The following is a 23,352-nucleotide window of genomic DNA, read 5'->3' on the forward strand; positions in this document are numbered from 1 at the left end:
GGGTTGCAAAAATAACATTCAAAAGCATTTGTATAATCATCATAATACTTGAATTTTTATTATATATTTTTTAATTATACTAAATCATAAGTTATATATGTACTTAGCTATATGAAAAGTTTGTAGTTCTAATTCTAAAAGTAATAGTTTAATATAGATCTAAAAGTTACCAAATTTACATAGTGCGTCTAGGGAAAACTTAAGCATTACGATGTACCGATGCGTTTCCCAGTGCTTAGCTGTATAATTAAGTAATACCACTATAAGCTAGACACTTTATTTATTATTTATATAATTACAACGGCAGCATTAAGCTACCTCTGTATATATTTATATATATATATATGTGTGTGTGTGTGTGTTTCTGAGTGTGTGTGTGTGCTGCCACGCCTTTCACACAACATCAGCATCAACATCAACATCATCATTTAAATCCTGTTCCTGGCACAAGTCGAGCGCCGTTCATGGCTGTAAAAACCAATCGAAACAAAAGGTTTTTAAGTACAATTGAAGCAAATGATTGATTGACTGACTGATTGACGGACACAAATTGTATAATGCATGATATTGAAATGAGAAGAGCTTTCAATAATTTGGAATATGTCACACATTTGAATCGAAACTGTTTCCCACTGTAATTGTAGCGACAATGCATTTAGTTGTTGTGGTGGTTGTGGTGGTGCTTGTAATTGTGTTTGTTGCTGTAGTGCTTGTGGTGGTGACGGTAGCGGTGTTTGTGAAGGTGGTCATGTTCGTGGTGGTGGTGGTGGTTGTTGTGGAGGAAATGATGGTACGCCGATTGCGGGGCCTTGGAGCGCCCGCTCTTGTACGATTCGCTAAATGTTATTCTTTTTCGCTTCTGATCATGATCTTTTTCTTCACCAGCGTTCGTACCTGTTGCGTGGTCGGCTGTTGTTGTTGTTGTTGCTGCTGCTGCTGTTGTTGTTGCTGCTGCTGCAGACTGCCAACAGTTGGCAATTGCGCTGTTGTCTGGGTTATGGTCATCACCTCTGCCGAACCAGGTGTAGGTCCAGCCATGCTTGTGTGTTGTTGCTGCTGTTGTTGTTGTTGTTGCTGCTGCACCACAGCTAGCAAATTGCCACCGGCTGTTGTTTGCAGGCGTACAGGGCTGGCATTCTGACGCTGATTATGCTGCAGTGCCGCAATCAATGTCTGCTGCGTCGTCTGGCCACCGCCCGAAGCCACCTTCAGAGCGCTGGCAATACTTTGACCAGTACGCAGATTACCAGCTGCTAGAGCCTGTGCCGAAGCAGCAGAAACCACCTATAATGTGTAAAAATGTTTATTTAATAATTGCCATTAGAGCTTTAATTGTTTCTAGTCATTTTTTACCTGAATGGTCTGACGCTGAGTTGCCTGTGAGGCCACCGAAACGGGTATGACACGGCCGACACTCGTCTTGCCGAGCACCAGTCCCGTTTGCTGACCGCTGCGCATCACCTGTTGGATTTGTTGCACAGTCACCGAATTGGGCAGTGCTTTGGTGTTTTGTATGTGCAAAAGTTGCGCCTGCACACTGCCACCGCCGCCTGTTGCCTTCTGTTGTTGTTGTTGTTGCTGCTGTTGCTGCTGTTGTTGTTGAGCTGCCGGGGAAACGGTGACACCGCCTGGCGTCTGCTGCTGTGGCCCCGTCGTTGTGGCTACAATATTGGTAGCTGTTGGCTGACCGGATGCACTGACCAGCTGCGTCATGCGACTGATCTTACGAGGCACGCCCAACTGATGGTGCATTTGCCGCATTTGACTGAGCGTTGCAACCTTAATTTGACTGCTGCACGGCTTCAGCTGCGGTGGCATGGGCAGAGTAACGCTGCCCCCTTGCACTGTAGGCGGACCTGTGGCTGAGACCGTGACGCCACCGGCACTGACACTGCTGCCACTTGCCGCTGCTGCCGTGGATGCCTTAACCAATGAGGCAATTTGTTGTTGCGTTACTTGTTGCGGTTGCTGTTGTTGCTGTTGCCCAATGCCTGCCACAGGCAGCTGTTGTTGTTGTTGTTGTTGCTGTGTGCCGCCAGTGCCACTGGTTGTGGTGGTAAACAGCGGACCTGTTGCCTGTTGCGCCTTCTGGGCAGCCAAAATGTTATGCCGCTTGACGAGCAGCATGTCGCCAGCACCAGTTCCACTATTCCCGCTGCCACTGCCGTCGGTGGCCAGCACCTGACGCTGTAGACCCTGCTTACCAGCCGCCATTTGCTTGATGAACTGCGTACGAGCCTGTCCGTGCATCTGCACCGAGCTAACCACATTGCCACCCTGCACAGTAGTTGCACCGGGCATACCCGTAACCGCCACCTTCTGACTGGTAACATGTGTGGTCGTTTGCATGAGATTGCTCGCTTGGATGATGGTGCCAGTGGCCAAGGCACCGCCTGCTGTTTGCACAACTGTGGGATTCAGATTGCCCGCACCTCCGCCTCCAGGTGCCGCCTGTGTGGCCTGCAACACCTTGAGATTACGCTGACGATAGAGTTGTATATGCGCCGCAGGCTGTTGAGTACCTGGTAGCACCGCCTTGCCACTCTGTTGGAGAGCACTGACTGGAATGCCCTTGGTGGTGACAAGTTGAGTTGTCTGTGTCGCTGGTGAGCCGGAAACAGCTTGCAAGCGTAGCTGCGCTTGGAATTGTGCCGGACTAACACTCTGACCAAGACTGGGCATCGATACAATTGATTGACCGCCAGCTGTTGTACGCTGTTGCAACACCACATCCTGCAACGTGTTGCCCCCCGCACCAGCAGCAGACACAATACGCTGGCCCCGCAACATGGCCGTGTTCAGTGTGGTCACAGTGCCCGTTGTTGTCTGTTGTTGTTGCTGCTGCTGCTGTTGTTGTTGATGATGCTGCTGTTGTTGCTGGCTGGTTGCTGTGGTGGTCAAGGGACCAACAGAAACCACCTGCGGCAACGTTTGTGTCTGCACAATGCTACCCAGCTGTGGTGCGCTATTCACAGGCAGCGTTGTCTGCGAGGATATCGAGACAATCTGTGCTGTTGACGTCGCATTGACATTGCTATGCGTTGCAATTGGCAGCGATTGCACAGGCGTGGTCAACACCACACTGACACTCGACTGACCGCCTTGTGGCACCGTCTGCAACTGAACATTGCCACCTGCATTGGCTGACGTTTGCTGGGCCAACTGCTGCAGTTGACCAGCTGTCAGATTGGCAGTGGTGCCCATAATTGTTTTGACCAGCTGTTGGGTTGTTGTTTGCGTGCGCATTTGCTGCTGTTGTTGCTGTGGCTGATGCAGCAATATGGCCGTTTGTTGTGTAGGGGCCACATTGGCGCTGGTCAAGTGCTGTATCTGCAGCTGCTGCAGTTGTCCTGTGTTGCCAGCGGGCATAGTAACTGTTGTTGCCGTTGTGCTCGGCACCAATTCCACAGATTGCTGAACGTTGGCAACTGTTTGCAGCTGCTGCTGCTGCTGCTGTTGTTGTTGTTGCTGCTGCTGCTGATGATGCTGCTGCTGCTGTACTTGCTGTTGCACTTGTTGCTGCTGTTGTTGTTGCTGTTGCATTGGTTGCTGATGTTGCTGCACCGATTGCTGCTGCTGCTGTTGTTGTTGTTGCATGGGCGGCATTTGTCCCCGTTGCTTATCACGCATCTTGTTGGCTTTCATCATATCGGCAATATTGCTAGGCGACACTGGCTGATCATAATTGGTAATGCCAAACTTCTGAAGCACTCCCATATGCTTGGGATTCATCAAGCTGGGCGCATTAAACTGACGCTTCGGCGGCGGCGCCTTCTTCAAATATGCCGTCTTGATGGTATCAAAGCGCTGACGCATCACCTTATAAAACGAGGCATTGTTATCGCTGGCATAGAGCTGTGTAGTTCGCAGGTAGCGCAGTGGACTCTTCATGTATTCGGTGCGCAATATGGGCTTTAATTTCTTTTGCTTCTTGGGACTCTCAACCACTTTGCCCTCCTCACGTGGCTGGATGTGCGTCTCGTAACGCCAGCGACACTGCCTGGCCGAACGATACGTTTTTGAGCAAAAGTTGACGAGTTCCGAGACCAAATCCCAGTTGGGCGTCTGTCCCGGCGACAAGAGCATAAGACTGCACGGCAGTCCCTGCAAATTGATGAGGACATGCAATATGGCCATGTCCTCAAACACACACCACTCGCTCATTGCCTCGGGTTCAGTTAACGGCTTTGGCGGTATCTGTGGCTTCAAGCCCGGTATCATTGAATTGGGCTTAAAGCTGCCCCGGAAACGTTGATTCTTCAGCTCACGCCGTAGACGCGCCAACTGTGCAGTCGGTCGATCAAACAGCGAACGTGGCGGCACATAGTTGTCCTCTCGTCGCATTTTATTGGGTCTCCGACTGCCATCGAAGCCGGCATCGGTTCGGGATCGTTTCAGCTCCCGACGGACATAGACAGGTGGTAGGTCCGTTTCCGGTATTGGCTCCAGATCGTATATAAACGACAGCGAGTGATCAATGTAGATATCATTGTTATCCTGTGGCGGAGTTGGAGGACACCACATCTAATAAAGGATAGCAAAAAGGTCAATATGAATCATGTTTGGAATGCTTTGGAATCAATTTGCTCCACTTACCGGCATTTCCTCCATACAATTGCGCGATATCCAGACCTGTGTCGAGTGCGTGAAGAGACATGACGAGCCGAGCAAAGTTAAAGAAAAGAATAAACGTTCCATTATATTATTTTCGTATCGGATGAAGTAACTCTGTTTTGGTGGTGGTGTTTATTGGCTTACAGCTTATTTACTATCGTATCACACCTGTCTAACAATCTACGTTATTATTGATTTAACGTTGTAGCTTTTTCTTTATTCCCGGAAACATTTCGTACGGCGCTGAAGAACAATTGGCAAAGTCTATGGAACTTCTATACACGGAAATCGATGTGAAGGATTGAGCGTTTGGGTTGGGGGATGGGGATCATGGGTTAAGGACGGGCCAACAAATAAACCAACGAGCATACAACGAGTTGGATATATAAAACATATCATACAAATTAAATTATTCCTTCTTTTTATTCGTTGTCGACACCAAAACAGAATTCTACATTCGTTAACACAGAAAATAATATGAATGAATATTTTGATTTCCGCTTATTCTTTTCCAACTTTGTCAAATTGTCTTCTAAAAAAAAATCTTTCATACACGCACGAAATTTGTCCGTAAATAAAAACCACAACGTCTTTTAAATTTCTTTTCTTGTTTTCTTTTTTTATAAAGCATATCGAATCGATTCTTCTGTTTTATTTGTTAGTCAATCTATATGCTTAAAGTCTTTAGATTGTTGTTGTTAATGCTAAGATTGTTTAGGTTTGTTTGTTTTTTTTTTTAGAATACAAAATAAATTATCGAATGCAAAAATATTTAACATATACCATAGAGTTTAGAGTTACCTAAAGACTTACGAACTAAGGCGCAGTTGAGAGTGTTATTGAAGACTTAGATCGAGAACAGAATTTTTTCACAACGAAATTAATAATAATACAAATGGATGTTTAGTTAATTTTTAAGATGTCCGCACTTTGCTTACATTTATAAAGTCTATAAACTATATTCTGATGATATCTGTGTGTCTATGTGTGTGTATATCTATATACAATCTGGGATCGTGTTCTTAACTATTTAGTGCTCTTGGGGGCAGCAGCAATCACATGTCACTCGCCCTCTCTCAATTGGCCTAGCTCGTTGAGATGCCAACGAACCCAGCTTAAAGTGTCACTTAAATTAAATAATCTTTATTAAATATCAGTATTGTGTGCATAGAGCTTTGCAAGCACATTAAAGATTTCGCAAAGCTTTATTGTTAAACTTAAGCTCGCTTGAAATCAACTTTTCATTAGCTTGACTATAGACTTGTCTTCCTTTTTTTAATCTCTCACATGTTGTGTCACTTTAAGCTAGTGTCATTGGGTTATAAATTTATTCATTTTTGTTGCTGCCCTTCTTGCGTTTTGTTCTAAACACAATTTGTTATTCTATACGTTTTTAATTCTCATTCTCACTGCCTAGCATTGATTATGCCACCTAACTAACTTAAAAGGAAACTCGTTACAGTCTATAAAATACTCGTACTTTAAATCTAAAGCAGCTTCACAACACACCACACAACGGGACACCCTTTAAAAAGCACACAACGCACGCAGCTTTAAAGCTTCAGCAGATATTTGTACCAGAGACTTTCTAGTTAATACTGATTGATATTATCGTCACTTTAATATCACCTGTTGCTGCTGGCACCATTTGAATTGGCGCCTGAAGGCGTAATCGCTACTGTTGTTGCCGAGGTGTTGACACTGTGAGGCGTTCCTCCACTTACGACTGAAGTGGATCGTAGACAGACACGAGGAGTTTTGGTTATCCAACGATTTAATGTTGTTGTTTGGCTCTCATCGGCCTTCTTGACCAGACGACTGTTGCCAGCTTGTGATCGAGGTCGTGTCTTTAACTTTGATTCGGGTAGAGTTGATTCGTTACGTGGCGTTGACCGCCTTACATTTCGGCTGGCGCTGCTGCCTTTCTGTGTGCTTAACACCGGACTCACATCTAATGTCCACAGATTGATCTTCACGGAGCCACGTGAACGTGTCCGAGGTGTGTGTCCAATGGCATCATCGCTACCGACGCGACTGCTGTTGCTGCGCTGTCGTTGAAGTGATGGCGTCGATTCTTTACTTTCAGTTTTGGCCTCTGCCTTTGCCAGCGACAGGGGATCGTTGGGATCATCAGTGTCCGACTCCTCAGACACATTATAATATGTGGAACTAGTCATTGTGGTATCTTGCACCTGATTATGCGCATTCCAACCGTCCAAACTGTTGCCATCTTCGCCTGCCGTGGCATAGCTCGAATTTGATTGCGTGTCCACATCGACATCGGCATCAGAGTCAACATTGGCATTAACATCATCATCATTATCTTCGTCATCATTCGTATCATCATCCTCGTCTAACCTTTCCACATGCATTTCCTCATCATCCTCTGTCTGCGTTGTGTCCTCTTGGGCTGAGCTAGAGTCAGATGCTGAACCAGAGACTATTGTGTCTTCATCTTGGTTATCATCATCACCACTGTCCACAGAAACAAATGCATTTTCAGCATCTTCGTCATCTTCATCATCTACATCTTCTTCATCCTTCTCCTCCTCATCTCCGCTTACATCGCTGCTGTTGCTCTTGGCCTGCTTCAATGCCAGCGGCGCTGATATCGTTGCACGCCGTTCAAGCAGCTTCCGTCGAGAAGCCGCCGTTGTCGTTAAGGAAACGCTCTCTCGGCGCCTAGGCTTGGAATTGATTTTAACTGAACTTGAAGTTATCGTTGAAGTTGCAGTAGTAGCAGCAGCTTTAACTGGTGTCTTCATCATCTTGCTCATGGCTATATTTGCCGACTGTCGCTTGGGACGCTCCTCAGTTGTGACTGTTGCACCTCCTGCTGCTGCCAAAGCTGTGCGCGTTGTCTTTCTAGTGGGCGGTGTGGGTGTGACAGCAGCATTAACCACGGCGACTGAATGTAGACGAGTTTGTCGCCTAGCGGGCACGGTTATCGCCACTGCAGTTGATCTTTTACTGCTGCTGTTGCCACTGCTTTTTGCCGGCGCACTAACATTGAGACTGTTATGCCTCGTGCGTACTGGACTAACCTGTTGAACAGTTGATCTTTGCCTGTTGCTAATGCTTCTACTTAAGCCAGAACCTGGACCCCTGACCACCCCATGTTGTTTAAACCGTTTATCGCGTTTATTATGTTTAGTTAGCCTAATGCCTACACCTGATGCTCGTTTGCTTAGATTGGAATCTTGTTTGGTATTAACCTGATTGCTGGCATCCTTGCGACTATAGGTCAGCAGCTCCTCGGCTTCCGTTTCCTGCTTGAGCAGCTGCTCTTCCTTTTCCATGGCCGCCAAACGATTCGCCTCCCACTCTCGCTTCTGTGCCTCAAGCTCTGCTTCCGCAGCACGCAGCTGCTCCGCTGTCCAGGCAGCGCCTGTGGCTTCCACAAAGCGCATGGCATAGCGTTCAATTGGCGAGAGCTAAAAATAAGATGTAGTATACATTAAAAGTGAATCACATGGATTAAATTATATAAATAATGTCCGACGTTGAGTGATATAATCGAGCGTGGGTTGGATCGCTTCAACTATGTCTGAACGTCCGCTTCATGTTGAAGTTTCTCTGGGCAACGTTTGCTAATTGAAAGGAGCACTAGGAAGCTCCTTTAATATCATTTAAAGCAAACGCTGCCCATTTCTTACATAGCAATTGTGTTGACAACTTACCTGCTTGACAAGATTTTGCATTTCCAGATCGGCTTTGCTTAGTTCAACGGGTGCAGCGCCACCATCTGCATTTGTCTCATCCGCAATGGGTATGTTCTCGTCAAACTCGGCCAAATCGGCAGCTGCCTCAGCCTTGGCCGTCTTTGTGGCTTGCACATCCTGTTCGTCCTCTGCAGCAGCAAGAGCATGCTCATATGCTCGTAGAGATTGCTTCTCCGTTTCAAAAACTGGCTCAACTTCAGCAGCGATTATCTTGTCTTTCTCCTCGGGCTTTTCTTGGCTATCCTCCTGCTCCTGAGCTTGGTCCATCGTAAAAAGATCTTTGATGGTGGAACTTTTGAAGAATGTGGTCGTAAAGTTTCCACCCTCGATGGCCATGTCACTAAGCATACGTTTCTGGTTGGCCTTCTTTAGAATGTTCACCTCGATGGTTTTCTCCGACACCAAGCGATAAATGTGTACATCACGAGTTTGTCCTATGCGATGGCAACGATCTTGCGCTTGGGCATCCATTGTGGGATTCCAGTCCGAGTCATAAAAGATCACAGTATCGGCACCCGTTAAATTGATGCCAACACCTCCCGAACGTGTGGACAAAATGAAACAAAATATTCGTTTGTCACCATTGAAACGCTCCATGTGCATCTGACGCTGTTCAACGCGTGTGGAACCGTCTAATCGCAGGTAAATGTGTCCATGATAGTTCAAGAAAGCCTCCAATACATCTAACATTTTAGTCATTTGCGTAAATATTAAAACACGATGTCCCTCGGCCTTTAGTTGCCTTAGCAGGCGATCCAATGTTTGCAGTTTTCCGCAATCATATTGAATAAGACGCGGATCAGGAAATTGTGTTCTCATCGCCGAGATTATGGGATGCAGCATGGTCAGCTTTGGCGACAGCGAACTCGTTATCGTCTCCTCAATCTGCCGCTCGCTTTGCCAATGCGTCGATGATAAATTCTGGACATAGCGACGAATTCGCGGCGCACAAACCGACGGCACAAAAATCACAAAATTGGCAAAAATTGGAGCCAGTTCCGCACAACGTTGCTCAAAGTTCTTCAACAGCAGATTGAGTGACCAGTTGTCCGTATGCTGACGCATGGCAATGGTGCAATTGGCATAGCCTCTCGTTTGCCACGTGGAATGCTTCAATGTCCGCGTCGCCTGCATGCAATGCTCAATGGCTTCACGGCAATCGGCACCATAAATGGGCGTGGCATCGGTGCGACGACGATTGATGGCAGCCATACGTTTAAGGGAGGCCAAACGTTGCTCCTTACGCATCTGGATGAGCTGTTGCACTCGATAAGGATCATCCGCATCCTCGGGCGTTGGAGATTCCCCCTGGGACTTGCCATTAGTTTGCCGTTGCACTGTCAATTTGACATGCGTGGCCAGATCTTTAACAATGGGATCCTTGCCAATTTGCTGCATCTGCGCTGCTGAGTTGCTACTCGTTGTTGTTGTTGTTGTGCCTGGAATTAATGCTGTAGTTGATGCGGTTGTTTTGCTGGTCAACGTAAGACGCGCTCCCGTTCCTCCGGCACTTGTAGCCGGCGTTAGGTAGAAAAACGGCTTTCCATCCTGCATTGTCTTGGCAACCTTTGCGGGCGTTGGAGCACTTATGGGCGAACGTGTGCTCAACAGTTTCGAGCTATTTCCCAACACATTAATCGCAGTGCTGCTTCCAGCTGTTGTTGACGACGTCGTCGTTGTCGTTGTCATCAAGCTATTGATTATCACCGGCTTCAGTGCCATATTGATGGGATTGATGGTACCACTGACACGTTTCAACACCCGCCCGCTGGGCAACAAGCTACGCATGGGTACAATTTTTGTGCCCTCCAACCGCATGGCAGGACTTGCGCCTACACGCACTGCCTGCAACTTGATGCGCTGCGCGAGTTCAGCACTCTTTACTCGTATGTGAAATCGATATTTGCCATTTGGACAACGTGGAGGTGGTTGTGGTGCACTGTCAATTTCCTCAATCAGCTTACGGGGAGGAGCTAGCAGACGTGACTTGTGCGATACGTAGGCCGTCAGCGTTTGCTCCAGATGCAGCAGCAACATGTTGACAGTGTTCAAATTGATTTGCTGCAAGTCAAAAATACCCAATTAGTTCAATTTGTCAAATATTTAATAATGTAATGTAATCACTCTAAGATGTATTGAATTAAAATCAGGCAAATGCCTCGCAACAGCGAACATCCTTTAAGAATCGCAACTCGCTCCAAAATAGATTGAGTCGCAATAGTCAGTGACATTTTATCATCATTTTAATTACATATCAAAGTCTCTCTTTCAGTCTCTTTCTATGTGTGGCATCCACAAACTCACCGTGAACGGATCATACTCCAAGATGTCGCTGACTAGACGCGGCGTGTGGAATGCAATGCCCTCCATTTGAAACGGAGATATCGTAGGACGCACTTCAAACATATTCGGATGATTGCACACCTTCCGCAATTGCATCAGTACGTTGATCACACTCAGCAAGTTTCCAGTTTGCAGTGTTTCGCGGGTTCTATTAAGAATATTAATTTTAATTAATATTATATGAAGACTGCTAGGAAAGGGTTAACTCACTTGGAACGGCTCATGAAATCTTCATACAGATAGCGTTGGCGATTGGACAAACGGCACATAACAACATGTTCGTATTTCTTTGGCATTTGCTTTTCCACCTCCTTTTTAAGTCGACGCAACAGAAAAGGACGAATGACCTGAATAAAATAAATCAGTTAATGGTTATTAATATAAGTTTGATAATCTTATTGTTAGTATACTTCTGGAATTTAAATAAATTTAACTTAAAAAAAAAAATTTTTATTACAGCTTATTAGGCAAGGTAACCGATTGATAAATTAATATTTGTAAATCAAATGTAATGCGCGTATTCAATGCAATCATTTTATTTTGAGGACATGATCACATGGATAAGTCGCAGCATCAGTTTATTTTAGCAAGTTAACAAATTGTCATCACATGTGGGTATCGAAATTCAACGTGACACAGAGTGCGCTTGCAGAAAAGGATCTATTAAATATCTTAAAATACTAGAGTGAGCACAGTGTAAATGGATTTGAGCAATAAAAAAGCAACAAGTCACTTGCAACCGCGACAATTGCTCTGGCACACAGCTACGATTTTCAGGCGCGTTTAAAAAGCGATCAAGAAAACGCTTTTAGGTGCTACTTAGCTACTTAAACTATTCTAGAAATGTACTCAGCGTTATGGACTTTCATTTGGATTCAATTCAAGTCACTTGCAACTTAGCTTTGATCTAGCACACAGCTACGATTTTCAAGAGCATGGAATTGGCTTACAAGAAAACGCTTTTAGGTGCCCCCACTTAAATATATTCATTGTATTTACCTTATGCAATCGAGTAATCAATGTTTCGTTGTACTCCATGTTGCCTTCGATCATTCCAGTCATTGGATTGGAGAACCATTCCTTGAACTCTCGATGCGACGAGAACACATACGGCATAAGAAAGTGCATTAGTGACCACAGTTCCATTAGATCATTCTGCAGCGGAGTGCCAGTTAATAACAGGCGTCTGTTAAGCATAGGAGAGAAGTAGATGAGTAGATATAGGGATTTTATAAAATAAATTATATTGGTTGTTGTTGGTTTAATTAAAAACAATTAAAAAATCAATCAATACTGAATTGTTAAATTTTAATTAAATAAACGAGAACAATATTTCGAAACAAGGCCACAAGCATTCTAAGGGCTGGATTAGTATGCTCTTTATATAGTATGCGGCATTATAGCGTATTTTAATTTTAGCACCCAAGCGTAGTCGCCAGGCTAGTTTAGCATTCGCATGGTTACTGATTTTGGTGCTGGCGTAATGTCAATTACAAACAATTACAGCTACAATTATTGTTGCAATTACTAACCTTTCGGTGGAGAAGTTGAGTAGCAACTGCCAACGCTGTGACTTGAAGTTCTTAATATTTTGGGCCTCGTCTAATATGAGATATTTCCACTTTTTGCGCCGGAAACTTTGTTGATCCTGTACCACCAGCTTGTAGGATGTAATGCAGACATGAAAAGCATTCGGTTTTGTCCAGCCCACACGCTTAAGCTTGCGTTCTTTTTGCGTTCCATAATAGGTGAGTATTTTGAAGCCGGGACACCATTTCTTGAACTCCATTTCCCAGTTAAGCATCACAGACGAGGGCACAACAATTAGATGTGGTCCCCAATTGCCCCTGGCGCAGGCCAAATGCGCCAGTAGAGCTATTGTTTGTATCGTCTTGCCCAGACCCATCTCATCCGCTAGGATACCGTTGAGTTTGCGCTCGTTCATGGTGACCAACCAGTCGAGTCCAATGTGCTGATATTCGCGCAACGTATGCTTTAGCAGGAATGGCACCGGTGTGACGACATTCGTTGAGGATAGTGTGTTGCCCTTGGGCTGGAGACTTTCGGCAAGCGCTGCAGCATCGTTGAGCATGTCATCCTTGTTATCCTTGCTGCCAGCAGCTGCAGTACGGTTTCCAGCGCCTTCACCATCCGCGTCAGTTAGCAAACTCTTGAGACCATCCTGCTCAGTGTCTTCCATATCGGTATCTGTTTTGATGGTTGAGAGATCTTCATCTTCTTCATCACTGGCTTCCACTTCGCTGCCATCTGTTGAGTCTTCGATCGCAGTCGAATCATCATCCGAGTCTTGTTCTGAGGTCTCCACAGCCATTTTACGACGTTTAGCGCTGGGTGGATCCTCAACTTTGCCTGATTTATATTTCTCTAGCAGCTGTTCAACGGACAAGTCATTATCCGCCTCCAGTTCATCGATCTCCTTTTGATGATCAATTTCCTGTTCGGCTTCCTCCTGCTTGCTTATTGTATTCTCATCATCATCGCTGGCTTCCTTCGCCTCGAACTCACTATCATCACTTTCATCAGGATCAGCAGCGGATGCAACGACATTCGTTGAGCTCTGCTCTTCCAGCAGCAGCTTATCACGATTTTCTAAATAGCCTGGCGGCAAATCATTGAGGAAATCATCAAAGTCCATTTGAGATTCTTTTGCCAATGCCTTGACTTCCTCATTTACATCGGCTGCCTCCTCCTCGGCCTTGGCAATTGTCTCCTCATCGTCCTCCGATCCAGACTCTGGTCGAAACTCATCTGTGGAAAAAATTATACACATGTTTTAAATCAAGTTGTATAGATTTCATTAACATGTTAATGGTTTATCTAATTGCATCAGACAAATGCCTCGCAAATGCGACCATCCTTTATTAACATCGTAGTGCTCAAAAATAGACCAAAACAACGTTTCAGTTCTAGTTTCTCATCAGGTGCTTCAAATAAGTATTCCATCTGAGATGTATATTAATACACTCTTCAGGAAAACCTTATTAAACCATTTAAAATAATGGCAAATGCTATGTTTCAACTGTAAACTCACCATCTGATTCGCGCTTTGGTGAAGTGAGGCGACTGGAGGTTAAGCTTGGCGTTTCCGGCACATTTTTGTTCATGCCCTCGGCCAGCTGCTGGGAGAACTTTTCGGTCTGATCGACAATAAAGCTGAGATGTTGATCAAGCGCTTGTTTTCGTTTCTCTTCGATTTTTGTTTGGTGCTTGTACTCGACCAGTTTTTCCACATTCGACCAGAAGCTCTTCACTTCGCGAGCTATGAAGGAAGCCACTCGCTTTAGATGGAGCTCCTGGGCCTTCTCTGCTCGCTGTGCCGCATTGGCCTTGTCCTGGAAATATTTTTGCACCATTTTGGCACATTTCTTGGCCGCATTCTTTTTCCATTTACGCTCCTGCGCAAAATCAGCGGCCAGCCAGACCATCTCCTCCAAAAGATAGTCCCAGTGCGCCTTAGGGCGACTGGGTTCTTGCAGCTTGGGCAAACGCCGCTCAGTCCATAATCCCTCTCGCTGTAGTTCGGATATACGCTGCATCACGTAAACCTCCTGTTTCGCCTTAAACGAAAACTCCTGCGCACTGTTTGGCGTCCCAGTGCCTCCTGCCGCAAGTGGACTTAAAAGATTGCCACTGCCACCGCCAGGTGTGCATGGCGTCAAGGAACCACTAGCAGCTGCTCCATTGGAACCGCCAGCGCCAGTGTACAGGGGCGTTGGTGTCGCTGCACTTGCTCCTCCAGCCGCTGCTGTTGTTCCTGATACTCCAGTCGCAGCTCCCGTTGCATTTGACTGTGAGTTTGGGCGACGTTGCGCCGTTGAACCCACGGAGCTACTGCAGGGCACCAACGGAGTGCCACCTTTGAAAAGAAGCGATTTGAAAATTAGTCAAGAATTTGGTCAACAATCGCCGAAAGCTCTTAGCCAACTCGCATGCTGGAAAAGTGCAATCACAAGCTACCATATTAATTAAAGCAACAAGTTAAGTAATGAAAAAACGTTCGAATCAATCAATTAATTTAACCACACTTGCGAATAAGATTGTGTATTATAGTATATGTATTCGACTTGTTTGCTATTCAATTAAAACAAAAATTAAACTTAAAATCTATGGCAAACTCATGCAAAACTCCTAACCCTTAAGATTAAGTCATAATCTCTTGTAATAATCTGAGGTGAGTGTAATGCGCGTATTCAATGCAATCATTTTATTTTGAGGACATGATCACATGGATAAGTCGCAGCATCAGTTTATTTTAGCAAGTTAACAAATTGTCATCACATGTGGGTATCGAAATTCAACGTGACACAGAGTGCGCTTGCAGAAAAGGATCTATTAAATATCTTAAAATACTAGAGTGAGCACAGTGTAAATGGACTTGAGCAATAAAACAGCAACAAGTCACTTGCAACCGCGACAATTGCTCTGGCACACAGCTACGATTTTCAGGCGCGTTTAAAAAGCGATCAAGAAAACGCTTTTAGGTGCTACTTAGCTACTTAAACTATTCTAGAAATGTACTCAGCGTTATGGACTTTCATTTGGATTCAATTCAAGTCACTTGCAACTTAGCTTTGCTCTAGCACACAGCTACGATTTTCAAGAGCATGGAATTGGCTTACAAGAAAACGCTTTTAGGTGCAATGGAAAATCGTTAAAGACAATACTTAGTGCTCTCTATTGGGGAGAACTGCAAGACAGCAAAGGTAACTTCGGCTTACCGAAGAACTTATTAAATATTTAATTATGCATACAATTTAACCAAATAAAAATTAAGACTAAACCTTGATAAAGCAACTTTAACAAAATAAAAATTAACGATCAATTCTATTCTATGCATAATTATGCTAACTAAATTAAATCTGCTTTTGTACATTCAATTAACTTGACAAATTGGGAAACAAAGTAAGCATTTTACCAATAAAAATGAAGATCGAATTGAAAACACCAATTCTATAAGAATGTATATAAATGATAAAACTTGAATGAAATAAAATATTTTAGGCACATCGAATGAATAGAATATGAATAAGTATAATGCACTACGTTTTCAATTTGCGGCAAATATAAATGAAATGAAGAAATGCTTTAATATTCAAAGACCACTCAAAAGTATTAAAAGGTAAAGAAATAAAATGAGAATTATATTTTTTATTGGTTTTTTTTTTTGATTTGTTGCGAACGATAAGCACCTGGCACCAAAGGTACAGAAGAATTTCCTACGGCAGGAGGCGCGGGTATTTGACCGAAGACCATACCGTGACGACCTCCTAGAGGTCTACCGGGTATGTGACCTATATTATAACGATACAATTTGATGGTGAGTTGAGAGAGTAGAGTTGTGCGTTAGGAGGAATTGTAGGCAGCGGGCAGCAGTAACAAAAGTGGGAGAATGATTTGTAAATGAATGAAAAATAATGATAATGAAAAACAAATGATAAAAGGGATATTTAAATCAAATAATATACAGCAATACAATAAATGAACTGTATAGTGAAATATTGAATATGTAGTTATTATATTATATGCATACATGTAAATATATATATATATTTTTTTTAGTACTCTGCGTGTGTGTGTTGTGTATGTTTGTGTTGTGTTTGTTGCTTGTTTCTATTACGTATTAGTGGAGAAATTTTTAGTTTTTCTGCTAGATTTTGTTTGCTTTTGCGAAAAGGCAAATTTATTAATAGTATTGTGCAGTGCGTGCGAGGTACTTTAGTAAGTAGTTGCTAGACAGTTGTTTTGGGCGCGATTTGGGAGTTGGTAGTATTTGGTAGTAAATTTAACTTATTTGTATGCAAAGTTTTATTTTTAAAGAATTATTTCAATATATTTGACCTTTTTTTTTTGCATGTTTCTCGTTTTTGAGTAATGTACAATAATAATTTTGAAACGTAAATAACACAAAACGGAAATACAACAAAACCCAAAATAATAACAATGAGATAGATACGAGAGATAAAGACAGATTCCCAATCTTGAACGAGTTTCGCTTACCTTGCTGCGACAACTGTACCACGGCGGCGGGTAGCTTCGTGGAGACGGCAACTGGTGTTGCACCAACTGATGGTATTTTTATTTCCGCCTCCGGTGGCAATGCATTCCCACTCGATTCCACTAAACTGCTGGTTGTGGAAGCTAGTCCTGTTGCTGTTGTTGCTGCTGTTGTTGTAGTCGTTGTTGGGCCACTTCTGCTTGGACTTGAGGCTGTTGCTGCTGCTGCAGTTGTGTTGCTGCCAAGCTTTGTTGGCAATTGAGATTGCGTATTCTGTAGATATTGAAGTTAGTTAAAATGGAAATGGATAATAGCATTATGAATGATCTATTGCTTACCGTTTTCACTGTGCTGTTATCCGCATCCAACTGTAAGCCCGTAGTCCCTGTAGTAGTCGTAGTTGCAGCAGGACTGTTGCTGCTAACGATCGATTCTGTTGGCTGCTGTTGTGTTGTTCTATGTGTTTGGGCCACAGCGGCTGCTGCTGCGGCGGCGGATGTAGTTGGCTTCTCCTCGAGTATCAGCTGCTCGATACGATTCGCATTGCTATAGCTGATGAACTGCGGTGTTGGTGTCTTCTTACGCCACGCGGGGTAGTCCATCATACTGCCACCGTTTTGTAAATAAAAGTATTCGGACACATTTTCAAGATGTCTGCGAAATGCGAAACAAAATGTAAGCAACTTTCTCACGGAAATGTCAAGACTAAGCATATATACCTTTCCTTAAGATTACGCAAAATTTGATACTTTTGTTGGAGTATGCGCTTCCTGAGCGCATTCAAGTCTTGCAACGCGGATGAATTAGCGCCGCCAAATTCGCTGCTGGCCACAACAGACGCCGGCAGCAATGAGCCAACTATGTTACTACTAATAGCGCCGACAATATTGCTATTATTGTTGCTGGTATCGCCTCCTCCTGCTTCTAATCGCTGACGCTTGGCTTGCGGTGGCGATATTGAATCAGTTGGGGGGACTTCTGTTGTTGATAGACCTGAGTATGTGGAGGAAGCTGCTGCTGGCGTTGCTGCTGCTGCTGCCGCTGCCTCTGTCGATAAGTTCGACAGCGGCACAGGCAGCTGCGCACTGAGCAGCTGCTGCTGTTGTTGTTGTTGGTGTTTGGTGGCTTTCAGTTGATGCGTTGTTGCTGCCGCTGTTAATTTATTGCTGTTGTGAGCTGTGGTGGCTGTTGTTGATTTTGGCGTTGTAACTGATTTTTCCGTTGATTGTAACGTTACACGGTCTGACACAGCAGGAGGGGCCGGGCTTAGCCCTTCATGCCCCCCTCCTGCTGAATTACCTTCATTCATGTTTGAGACATCTGAAAATGGCGGGAAAAAAATATACTATAGTTGCCAGAAATTTGCATGCGTTTTTCGTTTAACGTCCGACATTTTGCAGCCCTGGTTAAAATATATGTATGTACATAAAACACATGGCATGGCATCAATGTCTTGTATATATGTAAGTAAATTATCTTTAAATTATTTCTGCTGCGTAATCATTACACTTCTCACATTTTCAGCAATTTAAATGCGTATCTTTTCTGCTTATCACAATGGTCAGATGCAGCCCTGCATTATGCATGGAAGACGCAACTCTACATTGCAAATGGCTGCGCTTTTTTCTTTTATTATACACACACGCGCATTGCGAAAATATATTTTTACACACTGCCATTTTTGATATTTTCAATTATAATTTATCTACTCATTTAACTTTTAACTTTGCTTAAATTTTTGATGCGGCACTTCTCGAACACGTTTGTCGAATGACCAGAGCTAGAGCGAGATGCCTATATATATGACTGCTGCGGCTACTACGTCGGCGTCGGTTCTTTGTTGGGCGGACATTTTTTCCAACCATTTTTTTTCGTACCTCAGATGGGGAAAATTTTTAATCACAAAATATCCACATCACAATTATCCATCCGTGCGTAAAAACAGTATTGGCGCGTTGCGAAAATGGTGCTGTAATCGCGAATGTAATTTTTTCTTAATATTTTCGCCTATTTCTACACTTAAAATTATATTTTTGCAGAAAAGTGTGCGCGAACAAACACACCGTTCGACGTCGAGCTAACTGTTTATTGAAAGACGTTGCCACTTGGCGGAAAAAAGTTGCCAAGTATTTGAACGGTTTCAGAACTAAAAAACTGATCTAGATCATTTTTCATTTTATTGGCATTTTTCCAAGAACTAAATTTTTGCCAAAAAGTTTTCGCCCATTTTTATTAATTTTGAAGCTAGAATTTAAGCATTTTTGCAGAATCTTCTGATATATTTTTTGAGTCAACAGCTTTTAGCCCCAAAGGATAGCGAGCTTCCCATCTTCGTAAAAATTATCAATATTATTTAATCTAATTTCGAATTAAATATGTTATCATTTTACATTTTGTTGTAAAATGATACCATAGAACTAAATTAAGTTCACATCTGAATTTTGCGCCGACCATTTTTCTCACTGGAACCAGTGTACAGTTCAGTGTGAACCAACCAACGTTCCGAAAGAAAGCTATCGCTTGTGAAGTGCAGTGCTGCCAACTTTTTATTGTGGAAAAAAAAACCACATTCTTTAACATAAACTTTTTAAATTTATTTATCAAACGTCCATTGTGTTGTATAATTAGACAAAGTCCTCATCGTTTTTCGGAGAAGCAATGTGCTAATGAGGAGTAACGTCGTTAAATATTATACCTAAAATATACCGGTCTGTTCTGGTATATTAGAGATGGTAGTTAAGAAATACTGAATCTCATGTGGCCACACTGGAAAATTTAAATGTAGGGAAGTCGAATTTAAAAATTCACTAACTTTGAAATAAATTAATAATTTGAAAAATATTTAAAATTCAAAATTAGACAAAATTAAGGTAAACATTTTAATGAAGGTTTGAAGTTCGTCAGCCTTTGGAAACAGAAGTTAGAAAAAAAAATCCGAAATTAAGTACAAAAATGAAAACACCCAATTCCGAAAATGTACTTGTTCTTTTAAGTACAAAAAATCTAGCCAGATCCGAAAATTTTGTAGGGTGGCAGCCTTCGCACCTGGTGGCAGTCTTCCAAAACAGTGCTGGCCAGTTTTTAGGGGAAACTAACTTTTTCTGTCTATAAGCCACATAAACTTGTTATTGTGTGCCACTTGCACAGTTTTTACCAAAAATATTAATTGCAAAACTTAGCTTAATGTATAATTAAAATAGCTAGATTTCCAGCTAATAGTAATTTGAAAATTTTTTCTAGCAAACGAATTCTGAAAATAGCGAGATCTAGCTATAAAATAGCTTAGCTAGAATTTTGAAAATTTTGTCAAATTTTTGGATTTAATTAAATTCAACTACTCAGCCAGATGCACAACGAAAAATATTCACCTTTATTTTATCTAATTTTGAATTAAAAAAAATCATTAAATTGTTAATTTTTGCCAAATTATTGCTAAGAGCTAGAACATAATTTAAATTGCTCGCCTTATTCAGTTTATTGATCATATTGCTGGCTCATTTACTGACGGCACCGCTTACTGCGCCACCTTTTGTCTGTTTGCGAAAACTTCGCCACCTATGTTGCGTTTTTGCACGAGCTATTTCAAGGTAGGGGATGTAGCTCAGTGGTAGAGCGTTCGCTTTGCATGTGAAAGGCCCCGGGTTCAATCCCCGGCATCTCCAGCAATTAATTACTTTTTTTTTTGTATTTAATTCCTTACCGTTCTTTATTTATTAATTTGTTTAAAATATTGTGCCTACTTCAGGATATAGAATCAAATTAAATTGCAAATCATTGTTATAGTCGCAGATCAGATCAAAAATCAAGCTGTCCACAGTACGTAAATAAATTGAGACAGATCCAAATTGTTACTGCACTTAGTCATTTCAAATGCTAATTACTGCAATTAAGTCACAGTTCAGCTTTCCACGTGATTTTTTTTGTTCTGACTGCATATACTTATAATCCACCTCCAACTATGCGGAAACAGAAATTTCCATAGAACTTTTATTAGATATGTTTAGAAAGTCGCCCCATTCATGAAGTACACAGATACATTTAGTATTCCTTAGTCAAAGTTTTATGTTCTTCAAATATGCATAAAATTGTGTAAACAAACATATACATATAATCTCGTAAGCAAGTTATTTTGCAGGTCCGCTGATTTTTTTTGGGGGTGTCAATGCAAACAAAGACCTTTTGTTTTCTGAGGTGGGTGCTGAAAACAAAGCAAAAAATGTAATAAATTAAAATAAGTATGAAGCGTTTTGAATGGGAGGCGCTAACTGGTAGGTAAAACAAAAAACCAGCTTCGGTTGCGTTTTGTCAAGGAGGCAGACATCATGAACCGATTGTTTCCTATAACTGATGACCCAATTGCACTCTCTGACACGCCTGTAATATTAATACTTTTTTTTTGCCACAGGTAAGCACTGGAGAACATCAAACGCCCATTCAATTAACATGCGACATCAAATGTATTTGACATCATGCAAGGTCGATTGTCGAGTCTTGACTCGATCGGAGAGTGTGTTTGTGTTTTAACTAACTCACACATGAGATCGACATGACTCAGTCTCGGATACGAGTACGAATAATATGTGCGAATCTGATGCGACAATCTAAAGAGCACACTTTGCATACTAATCAATTAACTAATTAATTACTAATATGATGAACTCGAACAGTGACCGAAGGAACCCGATCCCAAAACATCATTGCAAAGCTACGGGTTTAGACAGGCTGAAGGCAATTCCGGAACCCAAATGCGGAAGCATGTCGATTTGTTTATACACATTAATTTTATTAACAATAATCCACAATAATATAACGAGCAGTGGAATTTGCGTGAAAAAGAAACAACAAAAAACGAGTTTCAAAGCATTTAAAAAAATCTTTGTTCGCGATTCGCATTGTAATGAAGGAACATGGGGAAGCACCCTGTAACCAATGTTATACATAACTCAAATGAAACATTTTTCCAGGAATTTGACACTTAAAAAAAGAGACATGTTAAGTGTTTGCAATAATCATATTACAAAACAAAGAAACAATTGCAAAATCAAGTCACGATTTAGAATGCATTTTTTGTAATAATGATAATGAAATCCCTTATTTGATGCAATTTTTTTATATTTCATTTTAAAAACATGTTTTGATTGCGTTATTCTATAAACATTCTTGTAAATGAATATTTACAATAAAACTTTATATCTGGGTCAATATAGTACTTGAACTGTCTGATAACGCTTGCCCTTTCAATGCTATTTATCTATATCTTTAAGCATTGCATTCCATATAAACTCAATAAATAACCCTCTAGTTTCTAGTCAAGGCTCTGCATTGCGTATACGTCATGTGTTACGCATTTATTTTATTCTTTTTATCTTTATCTTTTGTACCACTAATTAAAGATACACCAGCTAACAAATTAACAAGAAATCAATTTGTTCGATTGCATCACTTTAAGATATAAGAATTGTCGCGTATTTTCGTGTTAGTTTTTTATCTTTTTATCTGAGATTTTTTTAAATCTAATAACAAATGGTTTAACTAATTGCACATTAACATTTAATTTGAAAATTACAGAAAATAAATTGGCATAAATCAATGACAGACAACCAACACAGATAATTCAGATAACTACAAAAACTGAACTCGAAATAATTTCAAAATGCGCAGCACGTGAAAATTGCATTACAATTAGTGTATAAAAATTTTCCACTGCCCCACTGAATGAAACAGCGGCAACAACAACCACCACAACAACAATTTAAACGTTTCATATTTTATGGACAGACAACAAAATCGGGCAAACGAGTGCAACACCAGCAGCAACAACAACGATGGCCACTTGAAACAAGTTAATCACAAAACTCCATGATCTGACTTAAAGAGAAGCCTCAAGGCGACTACAACACTAACACCACCACCAACAAAACCAACAATAACAATAACAACAATGTACACAAACTAAGTAATTGCCATGTTAAAGTACTCTTGATTATTGGCCGGTGCCTTGGCAGGGAACCACCCAACCACAATCACAGCAACAAAGACAGCCACAGTCACAACCACCCAACGCTTTTTAAGGCGCCTGACAAATTCTTAAGATGCAATGTTCAATGCACTCCAATTTGCCTCCACATTGCCCCCAATCCCCTCATCGATGCTTCTCAAATTGGAGTAACAGTGAAAAAGCAGCAGCCGATGCTGATAATGATGATGATCATTATGATGCTGGCAGACACTGTGTCTCTTTTGAGTACAGGGTGTCGATTCATTGTCAATACAAGAATATAAAGCAATTAAATTTATATAATAAATTAAATATATTTTCTAATGTACTTGAGATTTCAGTTAACTATAAATAAATAATAGTAGTAAGCTCAATTATTGTAGAACTTGGAAAAGATTAGTTTATTTATACTTCACAAGAAGTTTTCATTCAAAAAAATGTTACTTTGTATATGATGTACATATGTCTTATTAATATATTTTTCTTTGTTTTTAGGTAAGTTCATTGTTACTACGCTTAGATAACGTAACATTTTATATGCCTTACTTAAGACACGACTTATCAGTTAAAATTTCAATACTCTGTTTTATATATGTATATACTCGGCCTTTAGTTTATCTTAATGGCTATAAGTAGAGGTATTTTTTTGTGTTTTGTGG

The 23,352-nt window shown here is 41.9% G+C and overlaps 1 protein-coding gene and 9 non-coding genes across 13 annotated transcripts; 1 reads left to right on the forward strand and 9 right to left on the reverse strand.

Annotated features, from left to right (window-relative positions):
* Nucleotides 1-126: 126 nt before the first annotated feature.
* LOC117784846 (helicase domino) lies at nt 127-18,794 on the reverse strand. Of its 4 annotated transcripts, XM_034622686.1 has the most exons (15): nt 18,573-18,794; nt 17,415-18,015; nt 17,034-17,349; nt 16,698-16,968; nt 15,890-15,991; nt 13,732-14,556; nt 12,212-13,448; nt 11,679-11,865; nt 10,890-11,026; nt 10,641-10,827; nt 8,295-10,397; nt 7,830-8,048; nt 4,597-4,632; nt 1,354-4,524; nt 127-1,284 (listed from the first exon to the last, which is right to left on the reverse strand). In XM_034622686.1, exons 2-15 carry the CDS (start codon nt 18,002-18,004, stop codon nt 844-846), a joined length of 9,822 nt encoding a protein of 3,273 aa, XP_034478577.1. In that variant the 5' UTR covers nt 18,005-18,015; nt 18,573-18,794; the 3' UTR covers nt 127-843. The 4 variants fall into 4 exon arrangements, with proteins under 4 accessions (XP_034478577.1, XP_034478574.1, XP_034478575.1 ...); XM_034622683.1 differs by lacking the exon at nt 15,890-15,991; XM_034622684.1 differs by lacking the exons at nt 15,890-15,991; nt 18,573-18,794 and adding an exon at nt 18,212-18,538.
* LOC117786027 lies at nt 10,476-10,584 on the reverse strand. The gene has a single exon (XR_004617560.1). It is a non-coding gene; the product is annotated as a small nucleolar RNA Me28S-Am2589 (small nucleolar RNA).
* Nucleotides 11,183-11,330, reverse strand: LOC117786030. Its single transcript, XR_004617563.1, has one exon. It is a non-coding gene; the product is annotated as a small nucleolar RNA psi18S-841/snoR66 (small nucleolar RNA).
* Nucleotides 11,363-11,496, reverse strand: LOC117786036. The gene has a single exon (XR_004617568.1). It is a non-coding gene; the product is annotated as a small nucleolar RNA psi28S-3316 (small nucleolar RNA).
* Nucleotides 11,521-11,650, reverse strand: LOC117786033. The gene has a single exon (XR_004617565.1). It is a non-coding gene; the product is annotated as a small nucleolar RNA psi28S-3316 (small nucleolar RNA).
* LOC117786026 lies at nt 13,520-13,627 on the reverse strand. Its single transcript, XR_004617559.1, has one exon. It is a non-coding gene; the product is annotated as a small nucleolar RNA Me28S-Am2589 (small nucleolar RNA).
* On the reverse strand, nt 14,873-15,020 carry LOC117786031. Its single transcript, XR_004617564.1, has one exon. It is a non-coding gene; the product is annotated as a small nucleolar RNA psi18S-841/snoR66 (small nucleolar RNA).
* LOC117786035 lies at nt 15,053-15,186 on the reverse strand. The gene has a single exon (XR_004617567.1). It is a non-coding gene; the product is annotated as a small nucleolar RNA psi28S-3316 (small nucleolar RNA).
* Nucleotides 15,211-15,340, reverse strand: LOC117786034. The gene has a single exon (XR_004617566.1). It is a non-coding gene; the product is annotated as a small nucleolar RNA psi28S-3316 (small nucleolar RNA).
* A 1,491-nt stretch (nt 18,795-20,285) lies between the features above and the next one.
* Nucleotides 20,286-20,357, forward strand: Trnaa-ugc. The gene has a single exon. It is a non-coding gene; the product is annotated as a tRNA-Ala (tRNA).
* Nucleotides 20,358-23,352: the final 2,995 nt, after the last annotated feature.

This window comes from Drosophila innubila (genome assembly GCF_004354385.1).
Source record: "Drosophila innubila isolate TH190305 chromosome 2R unlocalized genomic scaffold, UK_Dinn_1.0 1_C_2R, whole genome shotgun sequence".
Lineage (NCBI taxonomy): Eukaryota > Metazoa > Arthropoda > Insecta > Diptera > Drosophilidae > Drosophila > Drosophila innubila.